We start from the raw sequence: 25839 nt of genomic DNA, 5'->3' as shown, positions 1-25839 counted from the left end.
GTCTGGATTTAGGTAAAGAGTCTTGGGCCTAATCAAATTTACCCCGAGCTACACTTTGGGGGTACCAGGCACAGCTAGGTTGATAAAAGAACAGTATTTTAATTCTCATATGCCTCCATACCCACCAAAGCTCACACAGAGGAGAGCCGTTAAAACTAAGAAGGGTTCCAGCCAGATAGTGTCAGCAAAAAAAAAAAAAAAACAAAAAACAAAACAAAACAAAACATATATATATATATACATAAAATGTTTAATTATATTTTAGATATATAATAATTTTTTAAGGACAAAAGTAAATAAATGTCTTTAAAAAACAAGTCACTGGAGTTTTTGTGGGGCTGAGATGAGAAGTCACCATCTTGAGAGGCTGGGCACTGTTCTAGATGCTAGGAAGACAAAGGTGAAGGAACAGAAGGAATCCCCGCATTCCTGGAGTTTAGCTTCCAGCAGGGGATTGAGCCTCTTGGTTCCTCCGGTTTCTCCAACGCACTGCTCTGCTGCAGCCTCAGAGCCAGCAGGGCAAGAATGTGATCTGAAGGAGATCCCTTGCTCCAATCTTTCCTGAATCCTAATCCCTGAAATTCTTTCAGCAGAACTCAAAACCTTTTCATCTTCAATAAATAATAAAGGGCTCAACATGCTAAACACTTGGTTGAGGTCAAAATAACAAAATCCATTCATATTAAAGTACGTCAAATAATAATAACAAAAACAACAGTAGTAAATACCTATGGAGCACTCCAGGCTCTGAGCCAGGCTCTCTCCTTCACATTCCTTAACTGTCAACGACAAACCTAGAACAACAAAATAGTGGGTGCTACGACTAGTCCCATTTTACAGGTAGGGTGACTAAGGCACAGAAGGGTAAGTAACTTGCGTAGGAGGCGGCAGGGCCAGGAAGTCTGGCTCTAATAATGACCTGATGCCACAGCCTTTCCTTTGCTTTGCTTTTGTTTGTTTTAAGACAGGTAAACACTACACAAAAAACAACTTGCCAACTACAGAAAGGGACAGGCCAGCCTGGGAGCAGCCAAACAAGCTGTGAGCACGTGCACAAAGCTTAGCAGGAATAATGCTGCTCAGAGTTATCATCAACACAGCTTTGCTAAAAGTATGTTTTGGAGACTTTGTTTCTTTTTCTTAATGTAGGACAGCAATTTGTTGTTCACAACACCATATCTAAAGGGAGAAAAGAAGAACAGGACAATTCCAAGAGTTAAGTCCCCAAGTGATGAATGTGGACAGTACCAGTTTGGAGCAGAATAAACAACAATTTTGGGGTCAACTGGATAACTGGTACCAAGCACACAAGCAGACTGCTACTGCCCACAACACCCCCTTTAGTAAGCTGGCCAGAAACCAGCCAGAGCTTCTCCAGCTTCTGAGGTCAGTGGGGGAGACTTGGGAGTCACCCTAGTGCTTAGGGTGAGCTTGGTGACCATTCCTGTCCACAAAGAAAAGTTATGTCCCTGGTTAGGGCTTGGAAACTCTTCCAGCCACACCTTCCCGTGTAAGAGACAAAATGGCAACTACAATTTTTCTATAAATTCATCCTGCAAAAATCCAAACTAAGTTTGCCTTATCAGAGCTTAGATGGCCTCCAGCTACCTTAAAACACAGCCATATGCTCCCTGATATTACAGGTTCTATTATGCAAGGCTCCTCCCCAATCCCAGAGGAGACCAAAAGACATGCCATTGCTTGCTGTTGCTTCCTATCCACATTTTAAAATAACAGAATAAAAAGGGGGGAAAAAAATCCAGCCACAATTGGCTCCAGTTGGTGTGAATAATGAGATGTGGTTGTCAGAATCCTGGAAAGCGGCCAGCATGGTCATTAGTTGGCCAGATACTGGGCCCACTTATATAAAGAGGGTAAGGAATACAACTTTAAATGAGGTCAGTTTTAAGGAGACTTTAAATTTGGCATTTGGGTGTAAGATGAAACAGTCTAGGAATTAAAATCCTCCTTGCATTAAGTGCTCTCCATAAGAAAGGGTATATATATAGATTGTGAAGAGATGGAGCTTCCTCTATTTTGGAAATCAAGCTTTGCCCAATTAAAATCTAGCCCTTTTTTGAAGTGTATGATGGAAGAAGCCTAGCTTTGACAAGTTGGCAGTAATCCTTGTGATCTATTTTACTGGGATATATATTGTCACTGCAAAAATAAAACATACTACAAAACTGGAGAGCAGACCCTGCCTGTGATCATTAGACAGACTGGACCAAGTGCCTCAAGCCTTTGATGCCCCTGACATATTATTTTCTGGATGGTGTCCAGCAACCCAATGCAGAATAGCTTTTTCTCTACTGTATCCAGATGGCAAATGGAAGAGATCAAATTCAACAGTTTCAGGACTAACCTTAATGGATGTGAAAGGCTGGCTTCTCTACCAGCTTTTCAGGGATCTACAATATAAAAAAGCCCTTTGAACAAAGAGACAAATAATTGGCTTTTTTTCCCCCTTCTCTTCAAAACTAAACCATGGATGTGGTAATCTGGTTCAAATCCATCTTCTGGTTGAAAAGGACAGCCAAATATCTGATCAGTTCTAATCATTGACACTCTCATGACACTTTCTGTGAAGTTCAGATGGGTGTTGTTCTTAATATTCTGGACTGCTTTTTTTCCCCACCTTTCAAGCAAATATTTTCAGTCTTCCTCTATTTCCTCCAAACTCTAATAAAGTTTTATATATTTATATATATATAAAAGGGTTTAAGCAGCAGCATCTTACAGTAAATTTCACATGCCCCCACTAGAGGCTGAATTACAGAACCGGTTAGCATGAGCCTTACACACTTGTGTTACTGTACAAGCATACATTAGAACTTCACTAGGAAGCCATCTGTACAGCAAAGCACACGGTAGGATAGTCTACTTCTCTCTCCAGACAAGAGGTTTCACCTACTGAAGTAGCAGAAATAATTTGTTATTAAACAATTTCACATAAAAGTCCGACAGTGTAGAAGACCAGCTTTGTAATTAATAACTGGTAGAGACAACGACAAGGAAGAGGGCTTTGAAAGAAGGAAAAAAAAAAATCTACCTTCCATGAATGAGTCAACAAAACAATTAGGTCGACTTAAAGTAGGAGTCCTTAACCTGGGTTCCTGGACTGGTAAACCGCACACAAAGTAATGAGAATTATGTACGTATTTTTCTAGGTAGAAGATCTATATTTTAATCAAAGGAAATAGTGACCTCCCTCTCAAAAAAGTATAAGAACTTTGAGGACAAAACTTAATGGAAACAAGATGAGGGAATTAACATATCTAAAGAAAGAATATGCCCCCCTGGAGGAGTGGAAGCTTAGAAAAAGCAGCTCCTTTGGGAAAACTTTGGCCATGTGTTTTAAAGAATGGCCAAAGTAGATGGTGCTAGACAAGCCAGGAATATGCTGCCCAAGGAGCAGGTATCTTCCATATTGGGGATGGGCTTTGGGTTATCACAGCTTAATTACACTAGCCAATGAGGTGATCCAATGACACCCCCTTGATCTGATTCCACATATAATCAAGCTACCTTATTTAATAATGCAGCTTCCCAATTAGATTTTCCTGCAAGTAATCAGTGAAGAAAAGTGGCTGGTGCTCTTGATAATTCTGTCTTTATAAATGATATGTGATAGATGCGCACATGTGCGAACACTTGAATTGGGCTCCTACCTATCTGGCTACTATTCTTGTCTGGTTCTTCTCATGATTCTAATCTCTTAATATTGTGATGCTCACAGGCTCAGTACCTGGACCTCTTCTCTTTCTAAAAACACTGTTTAGATGATCACAATCTCATAGCTTTAAGAGGAGTCTAAACAGAAGACTCACAAATTTCTATCTCTAACTAGATGTTTCTCTTGAGCTTTGGTCTCATATATCCAGCTGCCTGTTTGACATCTCCACTTAAATGTTCACTAGGCATCTAAACACCACATATCTAGAACACAACTCCTGATCTTCCTTCCTCCCCAAAGTTTTATTCTTCTTGTAGTCTTTAACATCTTGTAAATAGTAAATTCATTCTTTTTGGTTGCTCTAGCCAAAAACATTGGAATCAACCTTGATTATTTTCTTTCATTCTACATCTTATCAGTGAAGAACCTCTTGTTGGCTCTATGTTCTTCAAAATAAATATCAAGAATCTGACCATTTCTCATGAAACCACCTTTACTACTCATCCACGTTCAAGCCACCATCATCCCTTGCTCAGATCCTGTGCTAGCCCCTATCTGGTCTCCTTGCTTCTATCCTCACTCTTCTATTTTTAACATCACAGCCAGAGTGCAACTCAATCCTGCTAAAAGACAAAGTCTTTACAATTGCTTCTAAGATCCTACACAATTGACTTCCCCCTTTCCACCTTCCTATCAGCCATCTGAGTTCACATCCTACTACTATAATGGACAGCATTATGAAAAATCAACCCAAGGTTAGGACTTGGCTCCTTCTTCTTTTTACATGTGTACATCTTGTTGCCAGGATGACAAGTTGCTATAAAATGGGGCTAATAATAGCACTGCTTTAGAGGGTTGTTATGAGCATTAAATGAGTTAATACTTATATTTAGAAAAGTGTCCAACACATAGTAAGTACTATACAGTATATGTAAAATAAGTAAATGCTCATTCTTCTTAAGCCACACCGGCTCCCTGCTGATCTTCAAACATGCCAGGCAAGCCCCTCACCTCATGGCCTTTCCATTTCTTGTTTCCTTTGCCTGGCACCTTCTTCCCCCAGATATCCACCTTGTACATGTTCTCTCTGCTTTCAGGCCTTTTTCCAAATCTCACCTTCTTAGAGGCCTTTGCTGACCACCCAATTTAAAACTGCAATACCCTATGGCTGTTACCATCTCCTGTCCGTACTTTATTTTTCTCCCTATCACGTATTATCATCTAACATGCCACATGTTTTAATTACTTATTATTTATCTCTCCCTCTGGAATATAAGATTGTGTCTGTTCTTCATTTGGCTATCTCCAACATTAAGCACATAGTAAGCACTCAATACTTGTTAATATATCAATATGCATAAAACATTCATGACCATATCAGAAATGAAAACACACTTCACCAGGTGACATATCCAAATAATATTCCGCTGGACAGAATCTTTTAATAGTTCAGGAGACACTGGGTACAAGTGGTCTAAAATGTCTAAAATGTCTCATAGCTACATAAATGGGAGAAGAGTAGATGTTTACACTTAGCACTTTGTTGTATTCTTCCCACCTCATGAATACTCTCCTAAATTGATTAGGAAGTGGTTCTCTTTCTTTATCCAAAAGAGTTCAATGATCAGGGAGATGACCCATCCAACATTCTAGCATTAAATGCTTTTGTCTGAACTCTTTTTTTGCTTTTTAGGGCCATACCCACAGCATATGGAGGTTCCCAGGCTAGGGGTCGAATCAGAGCTGCAGCTGCCGGGCTACACCACAGCCACAGCAACACAGGATCTGAGCCACGTCTGCGACCCACACCACAGCTCACAGCAGCGCCAGATCCTTAACTCACTGAGCAAGGCCAGGGATTGAACCCACAACCTCATGTTTCCTAGTTGGATTCATTTCCACTGAGCCAGGATGGGAACTCCTGTCTGACCTCTTCAACCTCATCGATCTAGCCCCATGGCCTTGTACTAGCCTCAGACTGGTCTCCTTGCTTCTTCCTTGCTCTTCTATTATCTTTGTCATCACCCTGGACCTTGTCATCACCCAGAATTCCTCTTTTTTTGATATCATAAACATTAATACTCCCTTGAATCTACAACCTTCTACCTTTCAACTCTTTCATGCTTTTATTCCCATTATACTTTCTCTCCAAGCTTAGAAATCAGAGCCTCTGATTTTTCCATTTTTTTTCCTTGTGCAGCAGTCCCCATCTGACCTCTTTTCCCTACCTAGCTTGGCCCCAAGGTCAATCACTTGGGCTATGCTCTTATTAGGAACCTTGCCTTTATGTCCCCACAAAAATTCTAATCCTGGGTCAGGGCTAGAAACTTCATTCTTCACTTAAATACCTCGGTAGCCAAGCACTTTTGGTGAAAAATATCTTAAAACAATGCAGAATCTACATATAAATCTAAGTTATAGTTTCTTAGGCCCTCAACTCTCAATACTGCTTACTGAGTCATTTTTTTAAACCTTATATAGCGCTCACAATGTGCCTAGTATGTTACAGACGCTTATAAATATTAACTCATTTAATCCCCACGTAGTTCCATAGACACTATTGTCTCCACTTTACAAAGGAAGAAGTTAAGGCACACAGAAAGGTTAAGTGACTTGTCAAGGACATATTGCTAGTTAATGGTGGAGCAGAGCTTTAGTAAGCTCTGAACTCTAACAGTCTTGTATAGAGTTCAAGCCTTTTTTTTTTTTTTTTTTGCTTTTTAGGGTTGCACCTGTGTTATATGGAAGTTCCCAGGCTAGGAGTCAAATCGGAGATGTAGCTGCCAGCCTACACCACAGCTCGTGGCAATGCCAGATCCTTAACCCACTGAGCAAGGCCAGGGATCAAACCCGCATCCTCATGGATACTAGTTAGGTTTGTACCCCACTAAGCACACAATGGGAACTCCCAGGGTTCAAGTTTTCAACTCACAGATGAAGAAAATGAGGTACAGAGAAGTTCAGTAACTTGCTCAAGGACTTCCAATTACTGAGTAGAAGAACCTGACTCTGAACCCAAGCATTCTGATTTTAGAGCCCATCTGCTGAACCACTAATTCCTTCCATCATCTCAGGACTGAAGCCCCCTGGAGAATTATATCCACCAAGGTTTAGAGCTCCTGAATTTCCCATCACAGCAAACTCATCTAGACACACAGCCACCTCTACCTCTTTCTCCCAGTCTCAGAGTTGATCTGTTTCTCCTAGAGTTCAGTCATTTGCTCTGGGTTACATTTCTTTCCTGTATCTTCAATCTCTCCATCTTTATATTACGTCTATACTCATGCTAAAGTCTCTCCCATCCTAAAAGACCCTACCTTCCAAAAAATTCACTTGGTCAGGTCATTCTCTACAGCTCCCTTCTCCCTCCCTGACACTTCATTTTCATGCAGGATCCTCACAAGAGCAATCCCCACTGCCTCACCTCTCATCTCCCTGTCATTGGTCTGTACCAGTAACTCTTCGAAAGCTGTTGTTGTTGCTAACATCATCAGTGATACAGCAATCAGAAACTCCAAGAGACAATTTTTAGTCTTTATCATACTATAGCCCTTCATTTTCTCTTTGAAATTTTATAGCCCCTTGGAATCTTTACATCCACACCCTGATGATTCTTTTTCCCAACTCCCTGTTGGATTTTTCAACTCTAGCCTCTCTCCCAAAGATTGAACTCTCTAAAGACAAAAATTTAAGCGCTACTAAGTTGACAGTAATTCTGTCAGTGGTCTTGGCTTTGTTACTTTTTTTGAAGAACACTCCTCTCTCTCTCCATCCCTTTTAACATGTGGTCCACATGGAACCTGGATGACCCTATCTCCATAGTCAGTGTAAAGGCGGGCATTTGACTTTCAGGAAGAGAGGAGTCATGGATGACTGACCAAAAAGTCTGCTATTTAGACAGAAAAATAAGATGAGGTTGGATAAGCTGTGTCTTTATTTGAGTCATAGATATGTTAATATATTCCCAATCAAAATTAAGGACACATGGTCTGCTAAAGAATTTCTCTTCCATTTTAGAATGTGAAAAACAATGTGGGCGATGTCGTGTGGATGTTGAAACGCTGGAATTTCCAAGACATTTTAAAGATTGATGGGTACAACTGGTCCTGGGTTTAACAAGATGTTTGGCCAATGCAGTCACGGACTTATCAGGAAGATGCTGCAATCAAACCCTTTCTCACAGACATGACATTCTATAATAGTTCTATGATTATGCTAGGTTGATTTCAGGTTTTATTAAACATGTAAATGATAAACTGGTAAGCAATTCTAACAAACTTTCCTTACCAACTGCTAAAATGCCACTAGGCCATTTTAAAAGAAGAAAATGTAAGTTCTTTGTAATGTAGATATAAATTCTCAAATCATACTACTCTACTCTTACCATGATGCAAAGAAAAATGAAATAGCTTTAGATGGGACGCTTACAAATGGCCTGTCTGTCTACACAGTATAACATGCAGTGCAGAGACGTAGGGCTATTTTCTCTCTCTCTGCAGGGTACGCCAAGATCTATAGAGCAAAGTCCTAAGAATGCCTTCACAGGTTGCTTCAAATGGACTTAAAATGAACAATTAAGAAAAAAGGCAAGGTTGATACAATAAATGAGCCTTTTACTTCCTTCATGAGTTGAGAAAGCATACTTCTATCAAGTAAAAAACAAAATGTCAGTTGTTGTATAGATAATAAACACATTTATTGAACTAGACAGTTTCCTGAGGCAAAACTACATTCAAATTAAAATCTCATCTTAATCCTGAAGCTGTCTACACTTTTCTATATACAGAGGTAACAACTGTAATGTAATATATAGAAGTAGCAAACCCCAGTATAACTAGCTACACTTATGAAAAATAAAATTAGGGCTAGAGTGGCAATAAAAGTCAGTTGTAGAGGGTTCCTGTTGTGGCTCAGCAGGTTATGAACTCGAATAGTATCCATGAGGATGTAGGTTCGATCCCTGGCCTTGTTCAGTGGGTTAAGGATCTGGCATTGCTGTGAGCTGTGGTATAGGTTGCAGATGTGGCTCAGATCTGGCATTGCTGTGGCTATGGCGTAGGCTGGCAACTACAGCTCCAATTTGACCCCTAGACAGGGAACTTCCATGTGCCACAGGTGCGGCCCTAAAAAGCAAAAAAAAAAAAAAAAAAAAAAAAGTCAGTTATAGCGATGAGTTGGAAATTCAGGGCCTACTTAGAAAACTATTGAAATGAAACCAATATTATCTTTCAATCACTTAGAAGCATCTGGAAACTTAAGGTAATAAGATCACTTATTAACTGCAGCAAACAGCAAAAATCTTCTGTAATCAGACATAAAAATATACACAAGAGTATGTGGTTTAAATTCAACAATATGCTGAATGCCAACAGTATGTACTTTCTTATGTCTTACTAGATTTATTCTTCACTGAATTCATTCATTCAGTAAATGCTTATCGAGCTTTTTCTGTTACAGGAATTATTATGTCAAAGGTTCAAGAAATAACTCATTTTTGCACATATGTAGTTATCATAGCCAGGGCTCAAAAGGAGGAACCCTTCCTGCCCCATCTTTCACGACTGGGGGGGCCTCTAGGAACATAGTCCTGGTAAGGTCGGCCTGCTGTGTGGCAGCCTAAGGCACCTCTGCAACAACAGACAGATTATCAACTGTTTCATTCTAGAGTGCTCATGAAGGTCCGAATGAACACTAGAAAGCTCTCCACCGTCCTAAAGCAAATGTCTATAAACAGAGAAAATCTAAGGAAGAACTTGTTAATTTCTATAAGAAAGAAATTCAAATTTCAAAATGGGAGCAGTCATTTCCAGCTTAAGAACAAAATTTTGTAGAACCTATACATGGGTGTTGTTACATTGCTATTTGCTTTTTATTTCAAAGAATGGTGGAATACAAACTAGAATGGGAAGAAAGGTCTTTCCAAGAAGAGACAGTGACATTAACAAAGGAGGAAAAGGAAATAGCTCTGAGCAAACTTGGAAATTCTACCTTTACCAGGGCAAAGGATCCATGTAGGATGGCAATGGCCAGAGAAGTGTTTTGGATCTGGTTTGTAGAAGGCCTTGAATGTGGGGGTATAAGGAGGCTGAATTTTATGAGAAGTCCCCAAAGGTTTCTCAGCAAGGGAACAACAAAATTAGCAAACTGCTTTTGGAAAGTTAATCTAGTCAGATCGTTTTAGGGTTAGGGGAGGAGAAGGAGAGTGTGGAGGTGGAAGGAATCAAAAGATTTTTAAGATTGGTAAGAGAAAGGCTGCCGAGTAGAATTACATACTATTGAAGAAATAGTCATCACCAAGCACGGGGGACCCATCAGGTGCTGTGTACTGGTCAAGGGACCTTACACACGTAGCAGAATCTCGAATTCACATAAAATTCTTACCGTGAGAGTGTAACTGTTAATACTTTACAGATGAGCAAACTGACATGTGGTGAGGTCGAGTGACTTGCATGATATCACACAGTCAGCCTGTAGTGGAGCCAGGCTTGACTGATCCCAAGAGCCACACCCCTTCCATCTTACCACACTGGCCCTTAGTGAGAAGCCAGTCAACGCTAAACTGACAACTATAATGTTCATGTGACTGTTGGTCCTCTAGACACTTGCTTCTCTGGGTTACTGAATTTCACAGCATGGGGGTGGCTGGAAAGTTGCCAGCCATGGCAGAAGCCACTGTTGCCTGCACGGAAGGACTTCCCTTCACAACCAAGATGGCCAGGTAACGAGTTTCCACGGAGGGCCAACCTGGCTCTCTCCCCAAAACGGGCAAGGGCTCCACACAGTCTGGTCCTTAACATTTCCCTTGGGGCTCCACCTTCATGCTATACACTTACCCCCCAGCCCAAGAGACCTCTTCTCTCTTCCAGCAAATTTATGAACTGGCTGCTCAGACCATTCTCCCCATGGGAGGACAGGAATCTAAAGCAGGAATTTAAGTAAACAGGTCCATTTCCCTTCACCATTCCATTCTCCTGCTTCTCGAAAAAGGGCCAAATTAATAACAGTGCGTAAAGAGTGGGGTTTGAGAGAATATAAAACAGAACGGTCCATGCAAAGTCTCTGTTCATGGGAGTATAAGGAAATGTTCGTGAGGAGCCCTTGGACTGGTATAGAAAATAAACTCTGTTCAATGTCACTAATTGTAAAGGCTCAATAATACCCTAATTAATGTACTAATTGGTAATAATTCACTTTAAGCCAACTTGTGAATTAAAGACTCCTCTAAGAACTTTTTGGAATAAGAAGATTTGAGAATAAAATTCTGACTTACTCCTTATAGAAATGGCCCACAATTACCTTCATCTTTCACATCGTCCCACTTTGCACCTCTGCTACTTTTGAAGAAAGTACTCTAGTCATAAATCCCAACTAGACCCTAGATAGTGGTCCCCTGGCCATCCATAAGCTTCAGCACTCACCACCTCCCCTCTTCCTGCAAGGCTGTGCACGGGTTGACCTTTTAGCTATAGACTGTATATAAACAGAACTTCCTACATGCACCTTGGGACTTATGTGCTAAAAGCCCTTATTTTACACAGGGTAATCCTAGTGGCAGTAGCCAAATAGAGACACGGAGATAAATTTACAGGACAGCTTTGCTCCTTTCTCATAATTCATTGAGACAAACAAGACGGTAGGAATAGCAACAACAAAGGATGATTTATAATTTGAACTCTGTACGTCACCATGGCAAGATATATAAGGGCTTTCACGGAACAAATTTAAAAGTTTGCATGGCAGTTATCAGCATATTAACATGGGTAATTTGTTTCAGAATTTAATTTTTTTTATTACATTTGGTACACAGAGTTTGGAATGAGACTACCTGAATTTATATCTTGGCTTTCATACTTGCTATGTGACCTTGGATGAGTTATTTGACTTCTCAGTACCATCATCTATAAAATGGGGTAATATTAATACCCACCTCATTGGATTGTAAGTATTAAATGAGACAATGCACATCGAGTACTTCAAACTATGATGGTACATGGTAAGCATCCAATAAATGTGTGCTGATATTACCTCCCTCTGACATCATATTTAGTAATAACTGAAACTGTCACAGTCCTGCCAGACTAGGGGCCAAAAATGAATTAAACATTAAATCAATCTGGGTAGTATAGTACAAATAAGAAAATTGTATCCCTTGATACTACTTAAATAAAAATGATAATTACTTATTTAGATTCATCATCATTATAAAACCAATAAGAAAAAGGGGGGGAACAGAATGAAAATTTAATCAATGAGTAAAAATTTCAGATGGCTAAATAGCGAAATATTGTAGGTTGTCCTCAAGACTAAATGAGAACACATGAACCATTCTGAAAACTATAAAGTGCTATATTAGAACAGGATGTTATTATTAATGAAAACAGTAGATTCCACTTGAGAATGTTTTACTAGGTGAGATTTGTTATTTTATGTTTTCAAATGTCTTGATGAAAAATCCACCATTATCCCCAAAACCTAAACAAGAAGCAACAAATCCAAGCTCATTCAGGCCCCATCCACTGCACAGTCACAGCCAGAGCTAAGGGAATGCTAAGGAGAAGCTGACATCTCTGTCTGTCCACTGGTTGGTGTTCCAGCCTGGAGGGCAGGGAATGTAAAAGTGGAAGTTGTGAGAACCTCTACCGGCTAGAAATCAGGGTAGCTCGATTGTGCTTTGGAAGAGACAAAGAGGCAGTCAAAAAGGCAGTTCTTAGCCCATCAGAAGTAGGTTCAACACGAGGAAAAAGAGAGTGCAGATGAGTTTTTGGTAAATGATGACAGGACTGTTAGAAGTCAAGTGATAGGGTAGTGCAAGCCTAGATATGACCTTGCTTTGCTAAGCCGGCAAGTTAAGAAAAAGTATGAAGCCTCTGACTGGGAATAAAAGATAAAGTATTGCTAAGAAATGATAAAGAGAGAAAACTATAAATCCGTGAGCAGAGTTAAATTCAGTCAAGCTGGAGTCAGTGTATCACCTCTGTGCCTATAAATTATCTCTCTGCATCTAGTGTCTCACAGAGCAGAGAAGCTTCATTCTAAAGTGACTACATTTCTCCTGTGGACAATCAGGAAGAAGGCTTGTGCCTCATGCTGCAGCCTCTAGCAGAGAAATTCCTGAACCCCTGAGTGGTGGTGGCAAAATAGGACCAAGAGCAGAACTGGAGTGTCATCTTTGTGCACAAACATCAGCATATTGTGCATCAGGAAGCTGTGTTTGGTACAAAAGAAAGAAATTAGGAAGGAAGGGAGGAAAGAAAATTGACTGCTATTATCTTAAGTACTCTCATAGCCTGAGATAAAGAGAACAAAGGCTGCATTTCTATTGATAAAATACACACATTTTCAAAGTAAATCCTCTCAAACCAGTCATTTACAGAGCAGCTCCTTAAAAAGTATCCATCAACCATATGTGGTCCTAAATCAACAAACTCATTTGGATGTTTAAGGACGCTGAAGTATTTTTCAAACTTCATCTTAAGAAATCCAAGATTGTGTGGCACCATCTCAGGGGCCTCTGCTGGTGTGTGGAGGGAGGGTGGCAGGAAGGGTAGGAGGGTCCAAACAAGCAGGACTGCAGCTACTTTCCCACTCCTGCTTTTATCTGTTTTATTTAAGAAGGATTCATGTAAGATTTTATTTGATAAGAGACTACTCCTGGTCAAGTGGGAAAAGCACAGGCAAGGCTCAGTATGAATCCTCGCACTGCCATTTCCTCGCTCTGGGACTTAGGAAAATTACCTAATCTCTCAGAGCCTTAGTTTCCTACTTCATTAAATGGACAGAACAATATTTTCAGGATTCTATATATCTGTGGAAGCCTCCACAGACAGTTCTTTTGTAACCCACAGCCATGCAACACATGGGCGGGGGTGGGGGGGGTCAGCATCCTGGCTGTGGCTGTCATAAGAGTTGTTAATATAAATGCTCAGCATTTATTTACTATTCCTCCTCTCTATTTTCAGAAGTTACCATCAGAGGCTTCATTAGCTACTCAAAGACATTTTCAAAGAATTGAAATATTATTGTTTCTAATAAACTAAGTCACTTCATAAGGAAAATCAACCTAAAAAGCACTTTATACAAGTGGATTAATAGACTGAGCTTAAAAGGAGTTTTAGAGTGAATCCACACCAAACCCTTATGTACCATTTAAGACAAGCACAGAGAGATGAGGTAGCCTGATCAACCAGTAAAATTCCCAGCTGGCCATAGCAGCTCCTGATAGCTTTCTAGGATTAGTTCACATTGTATGTTGGATGGACAATACATGGCAGAGAAAAGCTAAGGCAAAAGTCACAGGAATACTATTCCAATTGAATGCCATTAAGATCACAGAACCCTATGATAACAAATACTAATTGCAAAATATGGACTGAAGTGACAATAGTAAATTTTACCATCCTAATTCCATAATTAATTAGTTTTGTGACATTAGGCAAATTACTTAACTAAAGTCTATTCCATATGTATAAAATAAATGTTAGTATTTGCCTTAAATCCTTGTTATGAACAGTATCTCTTCCATAGTACTCTTGATAAAATCCATAAGGTAGACTAGTCATGAGAAAACATCAAATAAATCCAAACTGAAGGACAGTCTACAAAATAATCGACCAATTCTCTTAAAAAAGGCCAAGGCCATGAGTGACTGAGGAAGCACCATAGACTGGAGGAGACATAACGATGAAATGCAATATGGAATCCTGGATTTGATCCTGGACCAGAGGAGACTAGTGGAAAAAAATGGTGAAATTTGAAATTGTCCCAAGTTAATTTCTTGGCTTTGGTAATTATATTACATTATGCAAGAAGAAACTGCTTGGTGAAGAGTAAACAGGAATATTCTGTACTAAGTTTGCAACTTTGTATATCTCAGATTATTTTAAAATAAAAAAATGTTTTTAAAAAAGAGGAACTTTTTAAAAAAGTCTTGTGTTGTGAGAACTAAATACAAAATCAAAAATTTAATATCTTGCCTATTTGTTTGCAGGCATGATTCTTTCAACTAATGGTCACATTTAGTGGCCATTAACAGTAGAACAGTATGTTAATACTGGCCAAACCCAAGTTGAGACAGCTAATAATGAAATGCACTGTTCAACTGTGATAAGATGTGGACATTTTATATTTTACCTGAATGATTACAAATATTCTTGCAAAAGTCTACTAACCATCGATATTTCACTCTTTGCATAATACAATCATAAGTTAGGGCTTAAAAAAGCATGGATTCTGTGTTTGGTCAATGATGACAGGCTTAAATTTACCTAATGCCACCAGTGTTTAAACACAACATGTCAGATCTTCATTCCTCTGACTCTGTGACTGCTCTCATCTTGTCAGACTTCAACAGTTTTCTGTCAGGCAACACCTGGCAAAATAAACCACTTTCATATAAATTGTAGACATCTCATAAGGAGAATGGCTTGATACACTGTTATTTCTGTTTTCTCCTTAGTTTTTATTTTAAACTTGAGTCTACATCTAGCCTGGAGGGGCAAAAGCCTGCTCTTGAGACAACTAAAGATCCTCAATGCCAAGCTTATTACCCAAGATTTTGCTTTTTTTAAAGAAAACATTAAAACAACATAGGAATCTCAATACTCTAGCAAAGCACTGCTGTGGCTCATCCGCTTTGGCTTCTCACCTTAGCAAGTAACTGCACAGCCAAAACTAGTAACAGGCAAATTGCTATTTCTTAGTTTTTGATAGAATCATTCATGTGATAAATATACATTTCTTTCCACTGTACTAACCCCTGTAAAATAATTTTTGTTTTCTACAAAGGTTATGAGATATCATAAAAATGTCCAATGCATCTGGTTTAAGAATCCAATTCTTCCTTCACATATTTCTGCATCTGTTCACAAAGTCTCTTTGACTTCAAAGGAAGCTTTTCAAGAGAAAAGGAAGATACATACAGGAAAAGTGGCCCATAAATTTTTAGTTTTCTAAAGCCATTTTAATAACTTTTCTAAGGCCATTTTAATAACAGCACTGTAGGACAAGTATCTCTCTCAGAGACCTAAAATATCACACACAGATGATATTAATGACTATGCATTTACCTGGAGATTTATGTTTTAAAACTTTATTCTGGGTCTGAAAGTGATAATATCTTCAATTTAGAACATGTGAAAAATACAGAAAGCTTAAAGAAGAAAACTTAAATCACTTTTTTTTTTTTTTTTTTTGGTCTTTTTAATGCTATTTCTTTGGGCCGCTCCCGCAGCATACGGAGGTTCCCAGGCTAGGGGTCGAATCAGAGCTGTAGCCACCGGCTTATGCCAGAGCCACAGCAACGTGGGATCCGAGCCGAGTCTGCAAGCTACACCACAGCTCACGGCAACGCCGGATCCTTAACCCACTGAGCAAGGGCAGGGATGGAACCCGCAACCTCATGGTTCCTAGTCGGATTCGTTAACCACTGCGCCACGACAGGAACTCCCTAAATCACTTTTAATTCACTATTTAGGAAGACCAAAAGAGAAACAAAAAAAGTTAATAGTTGTTTCCTTCCAGCTTTTTTCCAGTACCTATGTTTACATAAATATTTACTTGCAAACATAATGTTATAATTACACTATGAAAGCAATTTTACATCTTTTCTCAGTTGGCCGTTCAAAAGATTCCACTAGTCTTTCAAACCATATTTTTTCTTTTTGGCCACACCTGTGGCATAAGGAAGTTCACAGGCCAGGGACTGAACAAACAGCAGCCACTGCAGCGACAACAATGGATCTCTAACCCACTGCAGCACAAGGGAACTCCTCAAATCATAATTTTTAATGACTGAAAATTATAGGGGGTGGGGGAGGAATAAGTTAGGAGCTTGGGATTAGCAGATACAAACTACTATACACAAAATAGATAACAAGATCCTACTGTGCCCAAGGAAATATACTCAATATCCTGTAATAAATCACAATAGAAAAGAATATGAAAAAGAATATATATGTATTTACATATATATATATATATATATAACTGAATTATTTTGCTATATGCCAGAAACTAATACAACACTGTAAATCAACTATACATCAATTAAAAACTATTTAAAATTAGGGAGTTCCTGTTGTGGTGCAGCAGAAACAAATCCAACCAGTATCCATGAGGACGTGGGTTTGATCCCTGACCTATGGTATAGATCACAGATGAGGCTCATTGATGTGGCTGTGGCACCGGCTGGCAGCTGTATCTTCGATTCGACCCCTAGCCTGGGAACTTCCATATGCTGCAGGTGCGGCCCTAAAAAGAAAAGCAAAAAAACAAAACAAAACAAAACCAAAAAAAACCCTCAAAATCCAAAAAACTAAAAAAACAAAAAACAAAAAAACCCAACTACTTAAAGTTATGTGTAGAATTATGCTTTAAAAAGTGCTCTTGCTTATATTTATTTCATATTCTACTCAAACCTAAATTAAAGGTTTGGAAAGAGTCATCTGTCCTGAAAATTTTACATCCTGAAACAATATAGATTAAAAAAAATTTTTTTTCTTTTTAAGTTTTATTGAAGTATAGTTGATTTACAACGTTGTGATAATTTCTGCTGTACAATAGGGATTCAATTATACATATACACACATCCATTCTTTCTGTAGATTATCACATCCATAGATTATCACAGAATATTGCGTACAGTTCTCTGTGCTATACAGCAGGTTCCTGTTAGCCAATCATTCCACATACCAGTGTGCATATGCCAATCCCAAACCCCCAGTCCATCCCTCTGAAACAATACAGATCAATAGTTAAGATTACCATATTCATAAATACCACCGAAAAAAGTAGATATTTAAGAATTCTTTTCTTCGGCATTTACGATGATTTAATGCCCTAAATTTCCCTGGGCAAGCATTAGTGGGCTGTATTTTGTTTTTCTTTCTCTCTCTGATTCTCTATTTCTCATGACATCCTCAACACTTAAGTTGGTTATGAGAAGTTTGGGTCTATGACTTAGTTACTTTTGATCCACAGGTTTTAATATGCCACTATTAGCTATAGATATAGTAATCAACCAATTCCAGTTCTGCTGTCTGAAATATAAAACAACACTGAAATACCTAGTTTGTTGACAAATACCTTCCCAGTGTAATATCCTTTATCCTTACAAATCTCATGAGGCCCACGGCAATGAAGGACACTTAAACACAGAAAGCTAAATAATTTATGAGATGATAAGACCAAGCAGAACTTTAATCTTGGTTTTCATAGTTAATGTCACTGTTTTACTTTGGCTTCATAATCATGGAGCCACTGATTTTCCAAAGCTTGAAGGAACACTAAGTGCCAACCAGTCCAACCATTCCTCCACCCATCTTGCTAAAGAAAATAAACCCAATGAAATTAAGTGACTTGTCCTGTCACACAACTAGCAAGTGACAAATTCCTTCACCTCCAGTTTTCTTTCAGTCCAGTACTCTCTCCACTAGTTACCATAAAAATCCTCACACGTATACATTACGACAATGAATATGCAAGGATGCCAAAAAACCACCTAATAATCACAGAATCTCGTGTCTCCCCAGTTCCCTGGAACTTTGCCCAAGAGATGTAGAAATGTATGGCAAAGTGCCTACCAATGAGATTGCACGTAGAAGACATTTAGTAAATGTCTAGGTGAAGTAAATTTCTGAATGAAAGAGTATACATACATACGCATATATAAAAATTATAATATATATATTTTTTCTTTTGCTATGAGGGTAAAAAACTAAATACTGGAGCTCCTGTTATGACCCAGCAGAAACGATTCTGACTAGTAACCATGAGGTTGCAGGTTCAATCCCTGGCCTTGCTCAGTGGGTTAAGAATCCAGCATTGCCGTGAGCTGTGGTGTAGGTCGCTGACACAGCTGGGGTCCTGCGTTGCTGTGGTGTAGGCCGCCGCTGCCTATTGGACCCCTAGGCCAGGAACTTCCATAAGCGGTAGGTGCGGCCCCAAAACGCAAATAAATAAATAAATAAATAAAATTAAAAAAACGAAATACTGACAGGACAGGCTGAAGACCACGTCCGTGCGTTCATCACTGCCGAGTAATGCTAACAGCAGTGCTGCCAGGAGAGGACGACCCCTTAGGCAGCTTTCCGAAATTCCTTCATAGACCCTCCTACTTCCAGGCAACGAGGAGAAATCAAAGCGGAAGATGCATTAACACTGGGTACCTCACTGCCAGAGGGAGGACGTCAACGCCTACTTAAAACGGCCCAATTCCTAACAAGATGTCTTCTCTAATTTCTCCGCCAGACCCTTTGTTTGCTGTTACGGAAAGAAGAGTAAAAACAGCAACAGAATCAGGACAAGATCGGGTTCCGGAGAGACTGGCTCTCTGGTCTTTGATAACTTAACACACGTTGCGGTTTCCCGCATAGCCAGGCAACTGAGGCGCAGCACCGGACTCTCACGGCCCCAGACAGAGGCCAAATGGGAAAGCGGCGGCGCGCTCCTCCCAGAGGGAGCGCGTTGCGTCACTACGTATCCTTGCAACGTCGCCACGCCCCGTGTAGGAAGACAGTCTTAGGCGAATGGAACTTAGGAAGGAAGTGGCTCGCCACTTTCCAGAGGGAACAGGCAGAGAGGAACAAGCGGAGGGAGGAAAGCGGGATGAGAACGACCTAATGGGATGGGAAACTGACGGAAGAAGGGCTCGCTTCAGTTACCTGGGGAGCGAGAGCAGCTTCGGGTCCTTGATGAAGTGCCCGGATGAGGTTCCAGCACTCACGCGCCTTCCGCATTGAGTGCAGCGCCATCTTGAGAGGGGCGGAGTCGTCGTGACATCTGCTCAGAGAGGAAGTCCCAGATTCGCAGCGCTTTTGCTTGCCGCGCATGCGTCTCTGCCCTCGGGGCGGGCCTCTGTGCTGGTGCCTGAGGAGCTCCTGCCTTCGTAGAACAGGTGGGGCTCAGGAACTGGATGAGGCTTGGCTTCAGTATTTGCCCTGGGGTCTTAGTTTTTGCGCAGGCTTCCTGAAGGGACATTCTCCTTGGGAATATTTGTAGTGCGTTTTTAACTAGAAGAAAGTCAAGTAAGTTGCCTTTGGGATCCTAGCCATCCTGAGGCAAGCCTTTAAGAAGTTTCTCTAGGAGTGGAGTCTCCCCAATTCCCTTAAAGGGTAGTAAGTAAGTGACCTCATTAATGCCTTCGATCTGCAAACGTTTGTGGAAGCCTAACATCTGCTAGGTACTGAAGATGGAAAGAAAGACACCTATCTTACCTTCAAGAAGTGTACAGCCTAATGGGATAGAAGATAAATAAAAGATTTAGGTGTTAACACTCTTTTAGGTGTTACAGAAGCAAATGCCAAAATTGGGAAGGTGGGGTGGTTAGGACTGTGGTGCTTCAGCCTTGTCCAGGGAAGACTTTAGGACCATGATACCTGATGGAAAAAATTGTTTTGTATTTTGGCCTAAATTATGAGAAGAGTTAACACAGAATTCTTGCTTCTGTTAATGCACCCAAAAAATCTATCAGTAAAACTATAACTGGGAAAGATTTGTTAGAATGCTTTTATGTGTTTTGTTGTATTTATCCATTAGGGAGAGGTAGGAGATAAATGCAATAAGGAGGCCATACTCTTAACGGAACTGAAATCTAATAAGGTAAGACAAAACTTAACAGTTAAAACCATACAGCAAAAATCTCATGAGAGTTATGTACCTGTGATGTCCAAGCATAATTGATGTATACGGGAATAAGCCCGGAAGGAATTGTGGGAATGAAGGGGAAAAAGCACAGCTAAGGAAATCAAATCTTATTCTTCAACAAAACTGACCAGTTTGGTTTTGTCTCTGTTAAATTTGAGGTGCTTGAAGCACTTCCAGATATGACACCAGTTAGATAAGTTTGCACCTTAGGAACTACAAAACAGATGGTAATTCAAGGAAATCTTTGAGACTACAAGGTAGAGTTTGTGGAGTAAAAGTAGTCAGATGATGGAAATTAAAAGGAGTAGCCAAAAGATATTTAAAAGCTCCTCAAATGTGGTATTACTGAAACTCAGGAAAGAGACCTTGCCAGCAGAAGTGATGCTTGATCTCTATGAAAGTATATGGTATCTCTTGTGAATGTGCAATTTTGTAAATGCCTAAATGTTTTGTACTCATATATAGCAAAACCTTAAAATACAGAAAATAAGAATAAATAAATAAAATACTAAAATACATTTTTTAAACATATATATTGATTCAATTCCATAGGAATTAGCAAGATTACACTTCTGACACCCTCAGCCATCTGGATTGTCAGATAAAGCCTAGCAGTAAGACGAGGGTTCTAGCAGACAGCTGTCACAGGGCCTGTCCGCTTTATTTCCTACAGCAATAAGTTTGGTCTTTTATATATGAAGACTCACACTACTGATAATATTTTCATGGGAGATATTTACAAGGCATACCCCCACTGAAGAAGGTATATCAGGGCAGCAGTGTAATCACTTCAATATCTATATTTTTAAGAGTAAATTATATTGAAACTTAGAATAAATTGTGTTTCCTACCCCAGTGGTGTCCTGGTGACTCTTGAATGTCACTCAGCCAGCTTGTTAATGCCTTTTGTATTCTTATATTTCCCCAGCACATCTTTTAAGTCTATTTTACTTTGACAAAGTAAATAACTAATTGGAGTTCCCATCATGGCGCAGTGGTTAACGATTCCGACTAGGAACCATGAGGTTGCGGGTTTGGTCCCTGGCCTCACTCAGTGGGTTCAGGATCCAGCGTTGCTGTGAGCTGTGGTGTAGGTCACAGATGAGGCTTGGATCCCTAGTTGCTGTGGCTGTGGCATAGGCCTGCAGCTATAGCTGCGATTCGACCCCTAGCCTGGGAACCTCCGTATGCTGCGGGCGAGGCCCTAGAAAAGACAAAAAGATAAAAAAAAATAAAGAAAAGTGGTAACTTTTGAAAAGTTTCCACATAAAATGGTTAACATCTTAAAGGTTGTACGTTACAGGGTTAGTTGTGTTACGTTGGAAGTTCACTTATGGAACATTTCATTGTCCAACAGTGTTGTTTGAATGAAGCACCACTGTATTTATTGGCAGTACTTTACCGTGTTATCCTTTGGTAAGCCAAAGAGCTTTCGTAAAATGAGTTATAAATGTTCTATTGAAAGCAGACTCTAAGATATACTTAGAATTAAAAACTTTTTTTTGCCATATGCTTGTAACATGCCATATACATGTTCATGCTTACAATTTTGAACGCTTGTTTAGAATTTGATTTTTTCATCAACACTTTTCTAGTAAATTCTGGTAATTTTGCTCTTTCCTTAACCTTCGCTTTAAATCCCATCTTGCTTGAAACAATAGATTAAAACCAGACTGGCAGTTGGGGAACACTTTCTATTGCAACCATGTGTGTCAGAAGAAAGGATTAAATTTCCTTGTCCAAGAACATCAAGGGGAACCTCCACCTCTGCAGACACACCTCTATTCCTCAGTAATGGAGAGTTTATATCTAGTTAGATTTAAATGGGATAAGGAAAGAGTTTAAATCCACTCTTAGCTCTGGTAGTATAATCAGCCCTCAAGTCTCAAAGTATCCAGTTTTGTTTCTCTAATTTAATTCTAAGTGTCAGGTTGGTATTAGTTGCTGATCAAGCTAATGGAGAGTTAGCCTACACGTTTATTCACTTAAAGAAGAATTTTACAGAATGCAAAGACTAGATGGCATCGATGTTCAAAACTTATTCGAATCCTGCATTCACCTCTGACCTTTCATTTATAATAAATATACTTTTCAAACACAGAGGAAGAGATTCTACAATGACGGCAAACCTTTTTCTTCATAACTTGGGGGACAGCCACAGTTCTCTGGCCACTCTGTCTTATGCTTGACTCATTTAAATGACCTAAATGAAGGATCTAAATCAAACTGAGGCATAGTCTACCTTTGAGTTAGATAGCTTCCAAGAGTCACTAGAGTATGTGGGTAAAACAATAATAATGATTTGGATTGCTTTTTCACCTTTGGCTTAATTCTTGTTCTATCCCTTATTTCATAGCTGATGAAATTAGTCCAAAGATATAAAGTGCTTTGATAAAAATCACACAACAAGTAAGAGCAGGAATAAGAAGAACTTTCATCTTCAGATGAGTGCTCTTCTTGAAGTGACACCACTAGTGAGCTGAAGGAGCTAAGGCTGGGGCTGATCCAAGGAAGTTTTACTTGAGGGCACATCCTTGTTATGCTTTAAAGTCAAAGCAACTAAATGGCTGAATTTTAAGAGGTTGATACTCTCATCTCTCCACTCCCAACATTAAAAGATGTTGTTTTTTCCTAGTAGTTTTCGGGGAAGTGTAACTTACAGCCTCTTTTTGTGAGGGTCATAATCAGGAGGCTTATCTGGTCTTAAGGAAAACTACTGAGGGGCTTTAAGAGTGGCATTTCTATCACTTTTTCCCTGGAAGATGCCATCTAGAAAAATCAAGGGAGTGACTGGGTGATGTGGAGAGCAAGGCAGAATTTTTCTCAGAGTACCTTTTTCTCAAAATTAAGGGCCAAGGTCATGGGTTTTTCCAGGTTCAACTTCTTAGCTTACGGACTCATTTGTACTCTACAGCAATGAAGACATTTTGATCAGGGTTAGGAGAAGGTGGTGAGGGTGAGGAAGTTCAGAGCAGACATAAGTGAATAATTTATAGTTGTTGATCTTCAGAGAACTGTCTCCTTTACTTGTAGAATCCTTAGTGGGCAGTAATGGGAGGAAGACTAAATATATGGGAGTGTTGCAGGCCCTGAGATTCCTATTCATTTTTCATGCTTCCTCTCCATACCCTATTCCAAACTGCTTTTCCACATTAGAATACAGGTCTTCAAAGAAGACAGGGAATTGCTTCCTTAATTACATAAGAATCTAGAATGGAGAGAATAGTTTTGGAGAAATGTAAGAGATTATTTTCAATGTTTCCCATCCCCAGTGTTCATCCTTAGTCTTAGGACATAGTTCCATGGAGGAAATGGAGCTTAGAAATGAGCAAATTGGAGTTCCCAGTTGTGTCATAATGGGTAGGAATCCAACTCTAGCAGTTCAGGTCACTGTGGAGGCACAGGTTTGTTCCCTGGCCTAGCACAGTGAGTTAAAGGATCCAGTGTGGCTGCAGCTGTGGCATAGTAGGTCACAGCTGCAGCTTGGATTCAATCTCTGACCCAGAAACTTGCACATGCCATGGGTGTGGCCATAAAAATAAATAAATAAATGAAGGAAGGAGGGAGAGAGAAAGGGTGGGTGCAAATTACAATTCTGAAGGAATATTTATTTTGTTGTGTCTCTTCTCATGCCGTATCTTTTCCAGATGATTATGGCCCTAAAGATGAGATCTATATGTTATCTGCACACTCATTCTATATGTAAATCATCATCCTTTATTCCCAGCTACTTTATAACTATGGTGAATAGGCTTTCCCCTTCTGGATTTATGTTTTACGAAAAGAACTATAGCAAGGTTTCCAAAAAGCTTCTTGGAGTGTCTTTAGATAGGCCCTTTTCTATTTTGCGCATGCAATCAAACTGCAGCAAATTCCTCCCCACACCTTGTCTGTCTGGTGTGATGCAAGGATGTGACTATTGAAAGTCAGACTTGATGCTTAGATCTTGATCTTTCTGAATACAACATCAAAAGGTAGCTTAACCTCTCTAAAAACAGGAAGAATATTACCCTCACTTGTCTTAGTCAAATCCCATCTCGACCAGTTAGATTCCTTCGGGCTTTAAAACCCACCGACAGTTGCAATAGCTATGTTTTTTTTCACTTTTTGCCCTTCATAAGTAGAGCTGAGCATGAATTTTGAGAAAATTTGCATGCCAGTTCCATGACTGATCTCAATGAACTGTTTAACCTTCTCTGTGCCTCTTTTCCCTTCTGTAAAATGAGTCAAAAATGGGACGGCTAGATGACATACATTGTGCCTCTAGTGATTCTAGGAACTAGTTTCTGTCCCAGAATCTAATTGTCCCAGATCAGATTTATTGAGAGATAACAAAGATAGATATTACAGTCAAGATCCACATTTCAGAGCGTATGCCCTGACCTATGTCCATGGCAGATACAGATATTGAGAACAGACCTCAAATTTTTTTTGAGACTGTGCCCCAGGCAACTCCTCTCAACCAAATAAGATCAGGCCCACTTGCCTTCCTGGCATGGCAGAATCATATTTATGAAAGACAGAGTATGAAACTTTTCTCACCCAGTTGTGAACATGAAGTAGCTTTCCACAGATCACTTTTCAAAGGGTAGGTTGGAAGAATACCTTGACCTGTTTTCATTCTTGGTAGCGACTTTAACTAGCAGTTCACTTAGCTCCCAACTGCATTGCTTTTTGTTGTTTCTCAGAAATAAATTCATTATTTTGTAGCTGACAGTCACAGTGATTTATATGACAGCTTCTAATCCAAGAGTTTTAGGAGAGGGTTACCTTACAAGTGCTGTGGTCTTTAGGAGAGGCGTGTAGCCACTATTCACCCACAACTTGGCTGGTGTGGGGAGGGGGTTGTGGGTGGGAATAGTCCTGTCCATCCCTCCTTTCAGCCTCTGATCTTCTGATCTTTTGGTTCCTCTCATTTGCTGAACCCCAGGGCAAAGGAACATGATTTATCTGGTCCTTAAAGGTCAGTCTCCCTCCCAAAAAAAAAAAAAAATTTAAAAGAAGAATATTAAAGGTCAGTTCTCTGTTTTCCCCCCCCCCCCACCTCCCAAAACACAGAACAGGTTGCAGAATGGTACATAGTGGATCTAGAAGACCAAATGGAAATGGTCAGTATGGAACTCTCCATTACAGAGCTAGAACTATAACTGTTAAAAAAAAAAAAACAGTGAAAAAAAATGTTAGGATAACTTTTAACCCAGCATTACACTTGAGGGCAAAGCCATATTTTCATCTCTAACTTAGCAGAGTACTTAGGACGTCAGAAGAGGGCTCAGTAAATATTGGCAGATTGAGTAAATGAACAATGAACATGTATGAGGAGAAGGAAGGAGGTGTGCCGTGGGATATTGTAAAGATAGTACAGGGCACTGGGGGAAAAAAAGTCAAGCCCAAAATAAGCCCTGGAAGCATTTTTTAAATCTCTGATAAATGCTTGCTTTCTTGTGGTTTGCTTTTTCCACTAAAAAGCAGAATGCATAAAATACACTGATTAGTTGAGGGTTATTATTTAGGTTCCAACT

General features: G+C 39.7%; 2 protein-coding genes across 2 annotated transcripts in view; one reads left to right on the top strand and one right to left on the bottom strand.

Annotated features, from left to right (window-relative positions):
• The window catches only part of WARS2 (tryptophanyl tRNA synthetase 2, mitochondrial), a 93647-nt gene extending 74222 nt beyond the window's left edge, over positions 1–19425 (bottom strand). The window contains 1 exon segment of the mRNA NM_001315752.1: positions 19336–19425. Coding sequence (NP_001302681.1) covers positions 19336–19425 — 90 coding nt within the window.
• The window catches only part of HAO2 (hydroxyacid oxidase 2), a 199309-nt gene continuing 192661 nt past the window's right edge, over positions 19192–25839 (top strand). Inside the window, exons 1-2 of the mRNA XM_013988107.2 lie at positions 19192–19568; positions 20210–20272. The gene's annotated coding sequence lies outside the window, so the exon portion shown is untranslated. The remainder of the gene's footprint in view (positions 19569–20209; positions 20273–25839) is intronic.

The sequence above is a fragment of the Sus scrofa genome, chromosome 4 (assembly GCF_000003025.6).
Source record: "Sus scrofa isolate TJ Tabasco breed Duroc chromosome 4, Sscrofa11.1, whole genome shotgun sequence".
Taxonomy (NCBI): domain Eukaryota; kingdom Metazoa; phylum Chordata; class Mammalia; order Artiodactyla; family Suidae; genus Sus; species Sus scrofa.
Note: the sequence above shows the minus strand (reverse complement) of the source record. Positions and strands in the feature narration are given on the sequence as shown.